Source organism: Gigantopelta aegis, chromosome 6, assembly GCF_016097555.1.
Source record: "Gigantopelta aegis isolate Gae_Host chromosome 6, Gae_host_genome, whole genome shotgun sequence".
NCBI lineage: Eukaryota > Metazoa > Mollusca > Gastropoda > Neomphalida > Peltospiridae > Gigantopelta > Gigantopelta aegis.
The window spans coordinates 43,839,985-43,858,147 of NC_054704.1; the positions used below are offsets into that span (position 1 = coordinate 43,839,985).

The 18,163-nt window shown below is 32.5% G+C and overlaps 1 protein-coding gene across 4 annotated transcripts in view; it reads right to left on the reverse strand.

Annotated features, from left to right (window-relative positions):
* Positions 1-321: 321 nt before the first annotated feature.
* LOC121375103 (thymosin beta-like) overlaps positions 322-18,163 on the reverse strand; it is a 77,026-nt gene continuing 59,184 nt past the window's right edge. For all 4 annotated transcript variants that reach the window (XM_041502346.1, XM_041502345.1, XM_041502343.1 and 1 more), the window contains 5 exons: positions 16,221-16,334; positions 14,642-14,755; positions 10,827-10,934; positions 6,526-6,639; positions 322-4,165 (listed from right to left, as the gene is read on the reverse strand). In XM_041502346.1, coding sequence (XP_041358280.1) covers positions 4,140-4,165; positions 6,526-6,639; positions 10,827-10,934; positions 14,642-14,755; positions 16,221-16,334 — 476 coding nt within the window. In that variant the 3' untranslated portion in view covers positions 322-4,139. The remainder of the gene's footprint in view (positions 4,166-6,525; positions 6,640-10,826; positions 10,935-14,641; positions 14,756-16,220; positions 16,335-18,163) is intronic.

Sequence of the window (18,163 nt, forward strand, 5' to 3'; positions counted from 1 at the left end):
GATCCCAGACGACCCACATTTGCATTTTGGCGAACACTGTATCACTGGGTTTTGAATGTTAGCAATTAGTCATCATACTGTTACACCACTCCTGAAAGTAGTTTTTTTTACAAAAACATGAAACTGTTCACTTATTTTGAATGAGTGCTGAAAAATTGTGATACATTTGTTATATAATTGTGTATATTAATGCCTTTTGGCCATAATGCCCTCAACATATCTCCACCAGTCAAGGCCAAATAGCCTTGCCCTCTTATTTGCCAAATTCGTGGCCTGCAAGTTGCACTGGAACAAGCAAGTGAATGAAAACAAACACCAACCTGCATTGGAATGGTTTATTTATAGTTCAATAATAATGCATATATGGGAGAAGCATTTTTTAGTTTTTATAAATGATTTTCTACCAACCATCTGCATTAACCTGGTATTAAAATCTGTTGAATTTTTCTAATAGCATTTGTGTCACCAAAAACCCCCAAACATGGACAATTTTATTCATAAATCTTCAAACATGCCAGCATGTAAAAAAAAAAAAAAAAAAAAAAAAGGAAAGAAAGAAACTGATTTTTTTTTAAAAACAATGTAATAACAATTGTTTTCCTTTTTATTATTATTATTATTGCATTTATGTATTAACATTTCAAATTAAGGAAAGTATGTCAAAACAAAAACAAACAATGTAGTTAACATCAGAAAGTAGTATAATATACATCTATCTTACAACAAATTAGTTTGTTTTGTAGTTATTGTAAGACTATTGCTTCCCAATAATTTTGATCCATCAAATCCTGAATTATGTTGAAAACAGATAATTTTAAGTGAACTAAAGCAATATAGGCATCATGTGCATGTATGGGAATACTTTTTGAAATTTTATACTAATGACTGGCATTTTTAAATAGTCGGTGTTGTTAATGTAACAGCCAAAAAATAAATATATATATTAATGTTACTTTTGAAAAGTATAAATGAGTTAGTATTAGAAGTACGATTGTTTCCACACATTAATATCAGTGTTTGTAAGTATTAATGCCCACAACACATATGATGTTATTATTAATGTACATATACTATGATGGATTAAAACACACAAATATTTACCAGTATATGAGCATTAGTCCTGCGGCAGATTTAAGGGAATTTCAACTGCAAGATCAAGGGACTAAGAGTTCATTCTGCAGTTTTCGTCACAAGATATGCAGTTAGTAGGGCCAAGACTCCTAGTATGATATGATTCAATAGTGATAAAACTTGAAACATTACCATTAAAGTTGAAATCTTACGTTTTGTTCCATGATTTACCCGTTATCAGCCAAAAACTTTTTATGACATTTAGAGATTATTTTGCAAAATGATTCTTCTTCAAAATAATAATAATGTAAATAGTAAATCATTTAGCAAAAATTAAAACAAATAATTGTTTTATATAAAACTGATTAAATTGTCAGTATCTATTCTTGAGCAATTAAGGCAAAAGAAACACTTTGATGTCTGTCATACTTTTTATACAATATGTATTCGGAATAAGAGATTGCATATTTTGTTCATAATTAATCTTAGTAATATTATACTATTTTTAACTTGCAAACAGTAAATATATTACTTGAATGTTTCTCTTAGACATATTTAGCTACCAGTCATTTTGTTATAGCAGTATACTGAAGACTGAATGAAAATCAATGAGGTTTTTAATTTTAAAAAATATATCATGAACAACCGACATGTATTTAATATAAACAGTGCTTATTTGAACCCCCAACAACAATATTCATGTGTATAGTTGTTTGATGGTCTATGGTATTTTGGTAATGATTACTCAACTTAATGAAAACAAATTTATATAAACAAAATATTTAAAAAAAAGACTAGGGAATTTATCAATATAATACTATTGTAAGCAAAAATGTTCGTAATGAAAGCACATACATATTAACACAAGCATTAACACTATTTATACTACATGAATACAAAAAAGCACCAAGAAATATCAAAGACACTGTACAATGTAAAAAAAACAGATAGGCTGGTTTGTCCAAATACGATTCATTACAAAATTACAAACATGTAAATGTTGCAGTCTTAGTACCTTTTATTTTTAGATAACAGCAAGAAATATGCAACTCTTGGAAAATGATTAAAATAATGATATACAAATGTGAGGAAGGAATTAATTCAAACACAGTTTATATTATTGAAACAATATAAATTTACTTTAACCCAATTATTTTAGTCAAATTTGCTACATAAAGCACTTTGTATCTCAACTGGTAGATAGGAGGGTGGATGAAGCAAAATAATTATGAGCATCTGGGCAGAGATGGGGGAGGGGGGGGGAGAGGGGAGCACCCACACCAATTTTCAAGACTTCAATCTGCTAGGAGTTGAATGGTGAGGCCATACATTTTTTTTATATACTTAAATTTGTCAACAAAGTAAGGTTGGTAATAATATTAAGAAAATTATTATGTTTGTACACTATCAATTAACACAAATTATTTTGTTCTGTATGAGTTTAATTTTTATTTTTTCGTCAACCTTCAAGAAATTGAAAGTTGGTGCTGTGTTGAACAGTATTCCTGGTTACAGATGTGCTTTGTAAATAAATTCACAAAGTATAAAATTCCAAAAATATTTTGTACTTAACATCCCACATAGTATACCATTGTTTAAACATTTTCACAACAAATATAATATTTAATGTATCAGCACTTTGTCATAATCGCATCATCAAATATTCTCCCAAGTACACAATAGAATATTCTATCAAGTCACTGTTCTTGGTAGATCAAGTTAAAAAGCAGTAACAAAAATAGTATCTGGATCATCAAATTTATTAACTGCATGAAAATGGTGTTTTTTTTATAAATATATGGGAGGACATAATAAAATATACTTGTGGTGATGGATTAATATGCATAGAGATAACCAATTGGTCAGTTGGATTACACGGTGCTACTTTCATACAACTAGTTCTATATATACAAGAAATAAGAGTGGACAGAAAATATGCTGTATGTGAAGCCATTGCAACAAATTTCCTAAGGTTTGCTGATATGCATATTTACCATTTAGAAACTAGTATAATACAATTTTCAAAGCACCTTGGGCCTGCAATGCAACGGATCTTGTTGTAACTTCCAAAAACTATTAATGGGTTTTTAAAATAATTTTTCAAATGTGAAAGTTGGTAAGCTGTAAAAAATTTACAATTAGATTTTAGTAAGTAAATATGAAATTTTTTATGGTTTGACAGAGTACCAATAATGAACAAATAGGTTAATACTTGCAACCAAAAGTTTTGAAGCTTTATCAAGATTCTATGGAAAAATAATTTTCAAAAGTTGATTGTCAATTAATTTAAATCATTTCTTATATTCAAAGGTTGCCAGAGTAAGATTCAGTAATTTAGACCTCTACTAAAATCTAGTTGCAAAACTGTCTTCAATAAACACAATATATTTGGATATACATGTATATATGAAATGACTGGTGGCTGTTGACATCTTTCATTTAACAAATGGAAACTAATCATGTTTACAAATGACTTTGTATCAAATGAAATGTACATGTATGTATATCTAATTTCTATAACATATCCAACAATGTGGTCAGTATTTACAATTCTAAGGCACTTTGAAATTTTACAACACCAAAATGTTCATGTAAAATGTTTTCAACTGCAATGTTTGTTTAAAAAATCCCAGGACACCAATCTAGCTTATCGCAACTGTATTTTTGTCATAACCACAATGTAACAACAGTATATTTTGTGAATGTTAATTTGGTACCATGATTAAATTTAATTAAATTAATATCCATTGAACAAATCAAAACTTGACATTAAATAAAAACAAATTTCACGTTGTTTACAGTTTTTATAAAATAATTTTACTTTCACACGTTACAAAGTTAACACATAACATGTAGTTTAGATGGTAGCATAAACACACAGCAAACTAACTGTCCATTCGGTAGTTTTATACATTTAAAAGCCACCAAGCCTCATTCTTAATGTCAGCGTCGAACAATGTCAGACTTTGTGGCCACACTCTGCATGCTTGAACTAAACTGGATAGAAGCATGAAAAACTATATTGTATTATAATGTTCACAATACTATCAACAAAACATCTGCTATCTTCAAGCTTTCTTCTCAGCTTCAATTGCTGCAAAAAGATTAAAAGCAATTTTAGTTGCACCATTAAAATAAAGCATGTATATAATAAATAAATAAATAAATAAATAAATAAATCAAATCAAATATGAGAGTAATACTGGAACACTTGTATTGGCTATAGCTATCAAGTTCTTGTTTGAAAACTCTTCAATCTTTGGCTATATTCTAAATAACAGCATGATACATGTAATTAACATAATTCATACTATATTTTATTTGTTGGTCTAGAAATTCTGCCAATTCGTTGTTAAGGTGACTGGCATTGCCATTTATTAAATTGTGCATGTCAAAAGACCTCTGAAACGGAGCTAGCAAAACTTTTGTTAAAACAGAGTAAAAAAAACAACCCAAAAAACCCCAAAATGTAAGATGTTTTTTCAAAATCATCATGAATTACAGAAATCAAATAAAACATGATGAACATAAGTAAAAATCCACACACACAAAAACAAAAGTGAAAATGGTACAAGTGCAGTAAAATGAACACCACTTATCTTACCCTACTCATCTTACTCTACTCGCCATCCAAGAAAAAAACAGAAAGAAAGAAAGAAATGTTTTATTTAACGATGCACTCAACAAATTTTATTTACTACGGTTATATGGTGTCAGACCACACACATTTTGAGAGAGGAAACCCGCTGTCGCCACTTCATGGATTACTCATTTTAATTAGCAGCAAGGTTTTTTTTATGTGCACCATCCCACAGACAGGGTAGTATATACCACAGCCTTTGATATACCAGTAGTGGTGCACTGGCTGGAATGAGAAATAATAGCCCAATGGTCCCACTGACAAGGATCGATCCCAGACAGACAGTACATCGAGTAAGCGCTTTGCCACTGGGCTACATCCTACCACCCCACCAAGAATTTTTTTACAAAAACCCCAAAACATGTGACTAACTGAATGAAATAAGCTCTTAAATAAAACAGTTAAATGAGACCAAAAAAAGGATCTTAAAAAGAGAAAGAAAAAGATATCAGGATGTCATGACTAAAAAATTATTTTTAGGTATGAAAAATGTGCCACTTTTCTGAAATACACGTGCAATTAAACCATCTTAAATCATTTCATTGCCATTTACTCAAAATGTGTATAATATATATATTTTTTTAATACTCAAGGGGGTCTGGATAAAAATGGGTTTCAGCATCTGCTCTTCAAATATTTTCTGTAATCAACAACTGGCATCGTTACTGCCCTTTTGTTAACTACACTTTTTCAAGTTCTAGTTTTGAAAATCGTTTTATCTCTAAATTTCACATTTTCTGTTATTCTTTCTGATATTTACAAATAGGGCAATTTTAGTTTATTAAAAAAAAAAACCTTCTCTTATTTTGAATGAGTAAAACACAAGGACTGTTGTGTGTAACAAACTAACTATGTTTCATTAAGAAAAACTTAGCTGTAATTTAAAAATATCTTGTCTATTCAAAAGCAATATCAGTTATTTTGAATTCTTAACACACTAATATTTTATTATTTAAATAGTTAAAACGAGAAAATATTCATTTTAGCTATGCTACAAGTCTATTTATTAAGGTATAGCCAATTAAATGCTTGTGAATTTTCCATTATTATCAAATTTAAAGTAAAGTAAAGTTTGTTTTATTTAACGACGCCACTAGAGCACACAATTTTTTTTATCTTATCATCAGCTATTGGACGTCAAACATATGGTCATTATGAGGGTTTTTTTTACAGGAAACCCGCTGTCGCCACATAGGCTACATTTTTACGACAGGCAGCAAGGGATCTTACATTTGCACTTCCCACAGACAGGATAGCACAAACCATGGCCTTTGTTGAACCAGTTATGTATCACTGGCCAGTGCAAGTGGTTTACACCTACCCATTGAGCCTTGCGGAGCACTCACTCAGGGTTTGGAGTCAGTATCTGGATTAAAAATCCCATGCCTCGACTGGGATCCGAACCCAGTACCTACCAGCTATCAAATTTATGTCCTGAGGAAAAAAAAAAAATTCATGAGCTTTAACATTTACCACAATAAGCAATTAAAAAAAATGACTGCCAAAGAAAACAATGCATTTAGAAGGATCTGCCGTAAACAAAATGAGGTTTTTGCCCTAAAATACTCTGTTCCTAGACACTTTTTCCCCACCATCTCCTAAGGCTATGGAAAAAGATTTCCGGCTGTTACCTCCCATTATATTGATACATGTATAAAGAGAGAACTTTACCATAACCCAAACACTACCCCAAACACTAACCCTAAATCTAACTCTAACCATACCACTAACTGTAACTCTAACCCTAACAATAAGGAGATAACGGTTGGATATTTCACCCGCCTATGTTACTAATGCATAAGAAATCGTCTTGCCTTCTTTGGATGGAAGTGGATTTTTTTCCTGAGTGTCTGCATGCTTTAGACTTCTCCTGTTGAAATCTTTGATGGAACTCTTGAAGTTCTCCTCCCTCTTCTCAGCATTAATGGCTGAAAAATAATTCAATCGGTGAATACAGAAAAATCCTTCCACATCTGAAAAACTGAAGATTTTATTTGAAAATGATAGTTCTAGCAGTATTTCATTTCATTTCAACTGATTTCCGTGCTTATATCCAATTAAGGTTCAAGCATGCTGTCCTGGGCACACACCTCAGCTAACTGGGCTGTCTGCCCAGGACAGTGACTTGGTTGTTAGTGATTAGTGAAAGAGAAGAGGGTGTAGTGGTCTTACATCTACCCACTGAGTCATTAAAACTCGCTCTGGGTGGGAGCCAGTACCAGGCTGCGAACCCAGTACCTACCAGCCTTATGTCTGATGGCAACCACGACACCACCGAGGTCGGTTTCTGGCAGTAAACCAATTGATGTTTGTACACGTATCTAACTTGCAAGTGTTGATCTTTACTAATCATTATGTTGATGAAGGAAAAGAAGGGAAAGTTTTTATTTAACGACACACTCAACACATTTTAATTATGATTGCATAGTGTCAGACATGGTTAAAGACCACACGAATAATGAGAGAAAACAACTGCAGCAAGGGATCTTTTATATGCAGCAGGATAGTACATACCATGACCATTGTTACACCAGTTGTGGAGCACAAGCTACAATGAGAAATAGCCAAATAGGCCAGTGACAAGGATCGATCCTAGACAGACTGTATCGAAGCGAACGCTCTACCATTGGGTTACATCCCACCTCCTTATATTAATAATGACACTTACAGTCACTGTGGATATCAACTTGCAATGTTTAAAACAAAATCACTGAATTGCATGCTTTGTGGTTTTAAATTTACTTAAAGATATATTTACACATGCTGGTTTTATTTTATTTGGCTTTCAAATGTATCCAGTATGAAATATTCTCAATGATGCAATAAATCTTTATGAATACGGCTTTACTTCTTCCTTAATAGTTTTTATGAATGTTAAGAAGCCAATCCAACAGAGATGATTTATTCCGAGGTCAAACATGAGTCAACAAGTTTCACTCTGTGAAACCACGGACAGGAAATATTTGGGCATATCTAAGACAAGTGTTACACATTATGAGATTTGGAACCGAAGCAAGTGCTTCTGTCTCAAGTAGAGAATGTGATGATGTTCACACTGCAATACATAAAACTAGAGCATGTGTTAAGTTATAAGAAAAGAAAGGTTTATTTACATAATTAGGTGTGAGACCTTTTCTTTGACAACAGTCAGTTAGTAATTATCCCAGACGATAGTCGATTAGTAATTATCCCAGACGACAGTCGATTAGTAATTATCCCAGAAAACAGTCCATTAGTAATTATCCCAGATGACATTCGATTAGTAATTATCCCAGAAAACAGTCGATTCGTAATTATCCCAGATAACAAAGCTGGGGGTATCAGGGCTGTAGCTAGGATTTTTTGTTTGGGGGTGGGGGGAGGCAACTAAGTAGTTAATAGTTTAAAACTCCGTAAACAGTTAAGATGATAATTTTCTTTAAGTTTCTATAATGCTTTTCTGGGGGGGGGGGGGGGGGGGGGGGGGCAACTAACCCTGCTAGCTACGGCCCTGGGTATGACTATTGATCCTTTTGTTGTGCATGCAATAAAATATGTTTTCAATCACACAAAGCTGGCATGCATGAATAGTTTAATGTCTTCTCTTCTCGTCCCCCACTTTCCTTACCACTAGCACCATGCTGCTATGATTCATTTCATTTCAACTTATTTTCATGCTTATATCCAATGAAGGTTCAAGCATGCTGTCCTGGGCAAACACCTCAGCTATCTGGACTCTGTCCGTCCAGGACAGTGGGTTAGTTGGTTAGTGGTTAGTTAGATAGAAGAGGGTGTAGAGGCCTTACACCTACCCATTGAGTTGTGAAAACTCGCTCTGGGTGGGAGTCGGTTCCGGGCTGCGAACCCTGTACCTACCAGCCTTATGTTCGATGGCTTAACCACGACACCACTGTGGCCGGTTCATGCTGCTATGAGATCAAACAGGCTTAACTGAGGATTTTTATTACAATAACTTATATATGACAACCCCCACCACCCCCCCCCCCACCCCCACCAAAAAAGAGGCATTACATCCAAAAGATAATATGAAAACAATTAACATTATTACTGGCATGTAGTTAATCCACAATTGTGTAGAAACAGGTTACCCACCAGACCTGTCAACCTTTAGTCAAGAGAAAGCAGGAGGTGTGTGTTGAAAAAGCAGATGATTTTTTAAATTCACACAATTTAACCCAAAATCGCAAGATTTAAAAAAACCATTATTACAATAAGTTATATGAATACTATATAATGTCATATATACTTGTTAACCTTAGATCTTGGCATTAAAATAATAATAATAATAATAATAATTATTAATTAAAAAATGTTTTTTTTTTTTTAAAGTTTAAATATTATTATGATTTAATACATATTTTAAAAAACCCCAAATATTTTATCCAAAAATGTTAAGAACATGAACAAGAAAAAATTAATTAATTAGTACATTTACGGTATTACACTTACAGCCTTACAGGTTGCGTTACATTATCATTTGTGGTTAGTGTACCTAAGTACCAAAGACAAATTTATATAAATCTTTAAAATTAATATTCAGTTTTTACTATAATGAGGGACGGTGGCGTGGTACTTATTTAAAATAATTATAATGATGCAATAAACATTGTATTTTCATTAATGATAAGTAAAACCTCATTACGGACATCGTGTGAAATATACCGGAATTATACCCATTTCCGTGAATAATTTTATGTCAATGTCAAACACAACATTTTTTAATTGTACAAAAATAATTTCTTGAAGTGTACCCTTATAACCAACACTTTACTGCACAAACATACAAAATTAACTGACACAAATATGTTTATACAGCTAATTGATCTTTTCATTGTCTTGCTGTGACATGTGATTTTAACATGCATCGTGTGTATCGCTGTCAACTCGGGGAGTCTGGCAGTTCAGATTTGTCATAGTTGCATTATGTAATCCAGTGGGAAGACATTTTACAATTCAGAGGTGTTATTAGAACTAAATTGGATAGGTTTTTTTTATATTGCAACACTGAATGTCAATACACAGCCTGTTGAATTAGCGGCAACACGCTTCGTAGCCATTACGATGACAACAAACATTATAATAACACGTCATTTTATAAACTCCATGTGCTTTTTTAACAATATAAATAGGCTATCCCACAATTCTCACTTCGGCAAAGGTTAAACAGTCGGGACAATTCGGCCTGTTACATTCTCAGAATCCGGAAGTAGTCGACATTTTCCGAATGAGAAAAAAAAAGGCAGAGTTACTTCCCTTATGATATTTTGACAAAAGAGAATCAATTTTTTTTTATGCTTACAAAAATGTCATTTAACAGGAGAAATTGTCACACACAGCGGAAAGGAGATTTTATCAAACACCGGGAGACTCCCGCAGAATCCGGGAGGGTTGACAGGTCTGTTACCCACACGCAGGAAAACTATTCACAGCTATCAAACAATCCAGAAGCTGCCAGTTCTCTGTATTTAACCATTAAAACTGCAATGTACATACATGTACCTTCTCAGTTCACAGTATTGTCAATTCATTAAAGTTACCCCCTCCTTGGAGTTAAACATGTCAGTCTGTTAGGACAACTATTAATAAATCATTGAGAAAAAACCTATCTGTGCCGTTTAGAATTACCATAGTTCTGACGTGAGCTTGGGTACATCACTAAAACACAGCCACATGAAATTGAAAACAATGTTTTACTCTTATTAGCCTGCTTTGGGGGGGGGGAGGGGGGAGGGGTGATGCCAATAATCTCAGTGGTGTTAACTTCATGTTACAACAATATGTTTAATCATTTGTTAGTGTTTGACAGTTTATGAACTTTTAGCAAATTTGAATTTTATTTTCACTTATTGTGGTTGGGGTGAGGGTGGGTTGATTTATTTTCAATTTATTATATTTTTTAAACTTTTTTTTTCTTCTCTTTGAATTTCATCTAAAAAAAAATTCTTCTGATATGGCAGGTCAACTTTGTTTTACTATCAACCTCCACATCCTAGTCCTTGTCTCTCTAACTCTGACACATAATTATCCCAAGATTTAAGACAAGCTTAATACATTTCTATTTAGAAGAGGAAAGTACAAGGGTAGTCCTGACTACGAGGTGACCAGAAAGGCTTACCATCCTTATCAGGAAGTGGGTTGTGTTCTTCAGTACTGACATGTTTCAGATTGGCTCCTTTTTCAATCGACTTGCGCAGGTGTAACTCTTGTTTCTCCTTTTCCAAATCTGAAAGAAACACACTATTTAATGAAGCAGACATAAAATGGTTTCAGATATTTGGTATGATTTGCTGATATTATAAACCTTCCAAATAGTGTTTATATATATATATATATATATATATATATATTATATTTAGAATTTAGAAAATGTTTCTAATTTTCATTATTATTCATACTTACCTAGTACTAGTACTATAATATCTTATATTTTCAGTGCAATCAAAGTATGTGATGTTTTTTAGATCACATACTTTAAGAATTTGATAACTTTGCAAATTAGATATTTAATTAATATTAAATTAAATTAATCGAGGTCGCAGCACTAGGTTTATTGACATTTAAGCAAACATACTAAAATTGACACTCCATAATTGACATATGCATTCAGTCATCAAATAAAAACATTTCAATAGCAATTTTACACTGAAAGATGTCCAGCATTCAGAAAACAGAAAACAGAAAACGTTATGCACTAAAGTACTGTCGGAAATAAAATAAAAATGATTTTCGTCAATTATTTCTTTCATATTAAACTGACAAATAAATATTTTGTAAATATCTATTTAATGATAGTCTACCTAATTTAGCATTTACTTGTTTGGGCTCTCATTGATGTATAAGGTGGTGTTTACTCTTGAAATTAAAAGAAAGATGTCAGTAAACAGGTGATTTGTGCACTTTATTGGAACAGACTATAACACATTTTGATTGACACATCAATTTCATTTACCCTTAAATAAACCTTTAATTTAAAACTGCAAGTTAACTGAGTACTTTGAATTGCAGCATAAATTATTAATTATGATCAGTATATTTAGTGAATATATATTCAATATAGGCTAAGTACATTGGAAATTTACACAATCTTGCAACCACATAAAGGTACTATATCATAGTTATATGTGAGCATATGTTTGTTACAAAGATTCTTCAATAAAAATGTATTTTCTACTAGTAGATAAAATTATTTTGTTAAAATCATTTACATGTATGGGCATATAGTTGAAGATGTAGTCTTTAAATTTTAAAAAAATTATTTGCAATAGCTGTCATGCAACTTCGAGATAGCACCTTTAATACATAGCACCTTTAATGCCGGTATAATAGATCATGCACTCAGAATGTTTGACAGTTTTGCTCAAAAGTTACTTAGAAATGTCTACAAATATTTTGTTTTGGAGAGGGATAGAGGGGTAAACAGTCATCAGAGATGGTCCCTCACATATTGCAACAGCAATGAAATTGACACATGTCCATAACAATTTGTTATAGTCTGTTCCAATAAAGTGCACAAATCTCTTGTTTACTGACATCTTTCTTTTAATTTCAAGAGTAAACACCACCTTGTACATCAATGAGAGCCCAAACAAGTAAATGCTAAATTAGGTAGGGTATCACTAAATAGATATTTACAAAAAATTTACTTGTTACTTTAATATGAAAGACATAATTGATGAAAATAATTTTTATTCTATTTCCGACACTAGTTTATTTTGATGCAAGGAAATCCAAAATGACGTTATTGAGTTTGACGTCATTTCCATTCAAAAAGACACTGCGCCACATATTCTTACGTCATCTGAATATCTAGTAATGGCAGACTGGAATAAAATTTGCGTGTACAGTTTACAAAAACATGTTGTATTAAGCTTGAGATTATACAAGAGATTATTACCCTTGTGTGTTTTGGTATCATCAATATCATATATTAGGAATAAAAATAATGTTATTATGCTCGCATAATACAATTTGTATTCCTAATATATGATATTGACAATACCGAAAAACACTCTGGTAATAACCTCTATATATGTAGGAAGGCCCCTAAATGACGATAAGCCTACTGAATATGGAATTGGCTAAGTATGGTGAAAGTAATTTTAAAATTTCACACTCATTATTATATTAATATTTGCTACATTCAGTGAAAATTGTAGGCCCATAGGTCAAATATTGTTAAAATAGCAACAGATTCAAAATTTTAAGTCAACAACTGACACCAAAACCTAAGCGTAATTTGATTTACCTTTATTGCACCGCAGTATTCATTGAGAATGAACTAATGGACAAAATACATGTAAGAGAGAAATGAGAAGAAATCACGTTGAAAGAAATCAGAAAAACGATTTCCTCATGGAAAAAAACAACATTTGAGGGTAGTCTATAAGCAAGACGGTGGACACACTGACCACCTTTTCAAGTAAACAAAAGTAGATAAAATGTAGCTTTTGGCATCGCATTTTTTTGTACATACAATATTGAATCTGTCGATATTTTGACCTATGGGCTGCAATTTTCACTGAATATGGCAAATGTTTTTTAATGAAACCACTAGAGCACACTGACTTTAATCATCGGTTATTGGATGTCAAATATTTGATAATTCTGACGTATAGCTTTAGAGGAAACCCGCTATATTTTTCCACTAGTAACAAGGGGTCTTTTATATGCATCATCCCACAGACAGGATAGCACATATCAAGGCCTTTGGTATACCAAGAAAGAAAGAAAATGTTTTATTTAACGACGCACTCAACACATTTTATTTACGGTTATATGGCGTCAGACATATGCTTAAGGACCACACAGATTTTGAGAGGAAATCCGCTGTCGCCACTACATGGACTACTCTTCCGATTAGCAGCAAGGGATCTTTTATTTGTGCTTCCCACAGACAGGATAGCACAAACCATGGCCTTTGTTGAACCAGTTATGGATCACTGGTCGGTGCAAGTGGTTTACACCTACCCATTGAGCCTTGCGGAGCACTCACTCAGGCTTTGGAGTCGGTATCTGGATTAAAAATCCCATGCCTCGACTGGGATCCGAACCCAGTACCTACCAGCCTGTAGACCGATGGCTTACCACGATGCCACCAAGGCCGGTTTTGGTATACCAATCATGGTGCACTGGCTGGAACGTGAAATAGCCCAATGGGCTCACTGATGGGGATCAATCCCAGAATGATCATGCATCAGGCGAGTGCTTTACCACTGGGCTACATCCCGCCCCACTTAGTAATGAGTGTGAAATATTCAAATTACTGTCACCATACTTTTTAGATAATTCCAAATTCAATAGGGATATCATTTTTTTTTTGGGGGGGGGGGGGGGGCAACACAGCTTTTGATGTCACATTTGTTTACTTAAGATTTTACACATGTCACCGTTTACAATACATATTCAATAAAATGTACACTGAAGGTGGCAAATATCCATTTAGTAATGAGTGGAAAATATCAGTTGCAGTCCCCATACTTTATAAACAATTCTATATTCAGTAGGGTTATCGTCTTTTGTGGGGGGCCACCGTATATAACTCTCAGTTAAACAAAACCATTTCAGTTTAAACTGAATTTTGAAATGTAAGTGCCATTTCATTGATGTGAAAACATTTGGTCAATCGAAATATATTATATTAGTGTGGAGTCTGTTTTTGGTACCTTGTCAGCCTAATTTAGGCTGAAACGGAACATATCTATGCTATGAAAGACATTTAAATTAAAACAATTTGTTTTAATTATAATTTTTCATATTTCCACTTTCCTGACTGGAATAATTCTTCATCAAGTGCTGTATGGGGTAAGGTGGGGATTTCAGGGGTCAAAACCCCACTGCTCAAACCATGTTCTTCTTTCAATATATTTCTAGGGAAGCATGACTTGACTAGTCCAAATCCTTCCTTAAATGCTGCACCTGTTCTTTACACACCTTCTTTGTTTGGCAGGACGGTCTTATCTGCAGTTTCAGCTTTTTTAAGTTGATCTTTGTTGAAATTCTCAATTCCTGATAACCTTTGTTGTTCCGTCTTTTCCAGGGCAATCACTTTAAATATAAACACATTATTAAAATTAACAACACCCCAAGCACAATTAGTTTTATCAATAGCAATTAGGTACTCAACAAATGGGTTATAATAATAATGTGCAAATTCCATTTGTATGTAATCCGTATTGGTATGCATACATATATTCAATTAATGCATAATTCGTATCAATCACTCTGTGCAAATAGATTCTATTTATGCATATCCAATCACTCTCTGCATTATGGATAATGTACAGTCAACCCTCTTTATAATGACCATATTGATGCTATGCAGGTCTTGCCATTATAACAAATTTTCCGTTACAACTATCGTGAAGAGTTAGGTCCCTTAGTTTGGCAAAACGTTATTAATTTTGTTGAATATGCACATATTGTATTATATTTATTAAATAACTAGCTAGGAATTTCATCCTGTGTATGTTTAGGGTGACTTCCTTCAAATTCGTTACTTTGTTATTAACTAAAGAAAGTTTGTTTCCTGTAAAAGTGTGCCATAACCCAAATATTCCATTATAATGAATACCGCTATAACGACAGTTTAATGTATATGCATACAGATATCAACAGATGGAATTTGCACCTGAATCAACCAAACAAAAAAACCCTCGTCCAATGTAATAATTATTATCAATCGTATTTGCCTAAATATCTAAAATGCACTTACATGTTGTTTGATCAACTTTAGTGGATTTTTCAAAACATATAACCCATTAGTTATGCATTCGGTGAATACTGGCAACAAACGCTATGTTTTTTTAAAACTATTAGTAAACTATTAATTAAAAAATATATCAGCATTTATAAATCTGTTAATATTTTTGTTTCTATTTGTCTGTTATTAAAGTATTTGTTTAACAATACTTCCAGTAAATGAAGCAAAAGTTAAAAAATTACCATGTTATTAGGTCTACTTACATGTAATTACAACGAAGATTAACCTTTCCTACCCGTATTAAAAGTTTTCTTTTCCCAAAAATTCCACCCCTATTTGAAAATGCTGTTTACTTAAGGATTGTCTGTTATTTCTTTTATGTTTCTTTTATGAACCAAAAAAATCATCCGCAAACTGTGAATCGGCGAAGCCGTTCTCACATAAGTTTGCCAACGATATTTTTTGTTCATACCCAGATGAACGTTAAAGAAATAACAGACAATACTTATAATTAAATTAGAATCATACAGGCTAATAATAACACTAAAACATCATACTTTATTTTGATTTATTTTTTATCCATAAACAATAACACTCAGTAAGACAACTTGCCCCATATAAAATGACGTCATCAGATATGATGTTCCCCGACAATGTAATTTTTACATTCATCGAAAAATGAACAAATGCCCATTACTATGGCTGGACCAATGGGATAACGTTACGTTGTAATGAATGTAACAGAAATGTAATTATATGACTATGAAGTGAAAATCAAACACACAAAAAAATAATAATTAAAATATTAACCATCTTTATTAGGCAAAACGGTTTTCTCTTCGGTTGCTGCTTTTCTCAGTTGGTCTTTGTTGAAAGTTTCTATCCCTGTCAGCGTTTCTTTCTCGGTTTTCTCTTGTGCAATAACTGTAAGAACAATCATAAATGATGATATATTTGTATAAATGTAGTAATAATACATACATGTATATACAGTCAAACCTTTTAACATGATCACCCCTGTTTTAAATAGCCATGTCTTTTAATAGACCACTTCTGGTTCAACTTTATAATAACATTATAACCTATAAGCTGTACGATTTAACTCTATTTTATTTACTGTATACTGTATATTCCCCATGACAAGTAAAAAGTGTAATTTCTACTTTAGCTTTCACATATAAGTCTTACAAAAGACCTATGCTAAACCTTTCAAATTTTTTACGAAAACAAGGACACCTTATACATGTCATTTAATGCTTTCAGTATGTATGCTACACACAAATTATATCACTATTCTAGAAAAAAAACATGCAAACTTAGTTATTATTTAAGAGTTAACTCTTGGCCATTTTTTCTTTTAGCCAAAAAGTTGTTTTAATGCAGGATTTTTGAAAAAAATTCTAAACTTAAATAACCTTTATTGAAAATGAAAACATGGGTAATGTCATCGCTTGATATTTGACCAAAGTTGGCAAACATTTTGTGCTCTGGTTTTAACTTTACATCATTATAAAGTCCACCTTTAAGCATCTGTAGTAAAGATCACATTATTTTCCAAAATCAAGTACTATAGCACAAAGTGACCCATTTTAATCAGCCAAATGACTTTTTAAAAAAGCCACTTTTTGATATGATGTTTAATACAGATTTTTCTGTATTTAATTCTGAAAAAATAAATAATTGAAAACCCTGCTCAGACAAACACATGGCCATTCTACCAACTCTTCTAATACAGTACAAACTGTATTAACAGGTCACCTTACCATTCTTCTAAATCATGTCGTAACGGCACAATATTTCATGAGAACCATTGTTCTGTACGTGTGTCGGTTACGCAACTTTAAAATCACATGAACCGCCAATCGGTTACGTGGTGAACAAATTATGTCCTAAAATTATAAGTACATGTGTATCATATATATCAGTAGTCGAAGTTGAAAATCAGTTTATTTTTTAAAAATACATTTGAACCACCAATGCAGCACAGAACCGGTCCAAATTTAATGTTTTAGGATTAGCATCGGTTATGTCAACTATATATATTCATGTAAACGAACAATTTGTTACCTAAGTAAAACTTACATGAACTAAATTCCGGTTACCTAAGATTTTGAAATAAAAGTATATGGTAAGCAGCTATCTGTCCTAAGAGGCAACTTTTTGTTACGGGTGGCTTCTTAAGATTTGACAATACAATAGAACATAACATTAGCTTATTCTTTGACAATGTAAATTAAATCAAAATACATCTGCATTATTTCATCTGCATTATTTCATCTACACACTCACAGAACACAAAACCATTATCTTCTATTCCCATATTTCAGTTACTCACCTATGTATCTTTTTTTAACAATATGAGCCAACAATTGTTTTATTCATTAAAACACTCAACCCTCCCCTCCTAACGCCCTTCCCCCTCCACCCACGTTTTTTTTTTTTACTAAGTACCGAGTACCTGAAATGCAACTTACAAGTTATAATATTATAACCTCACAAATACCCATTACAAAAAAAGGGAATTCATCACATCAAAACGTGACCTCTAAAAACGGTTCAAATATTCAAACAAACAAAAGCAGCATTTGTTATTTAAAAACAATATTTAAGAATATCTGTCATCACTATACAACACAGTATCATTTTCGTTTAATCTTAAGTGCATAAAAAATATTTACACTGGTAACATAATCAACTGTAAACACTAATTATAAACATTACATGATGCAGGTATTTTACATGCAGACACAGAA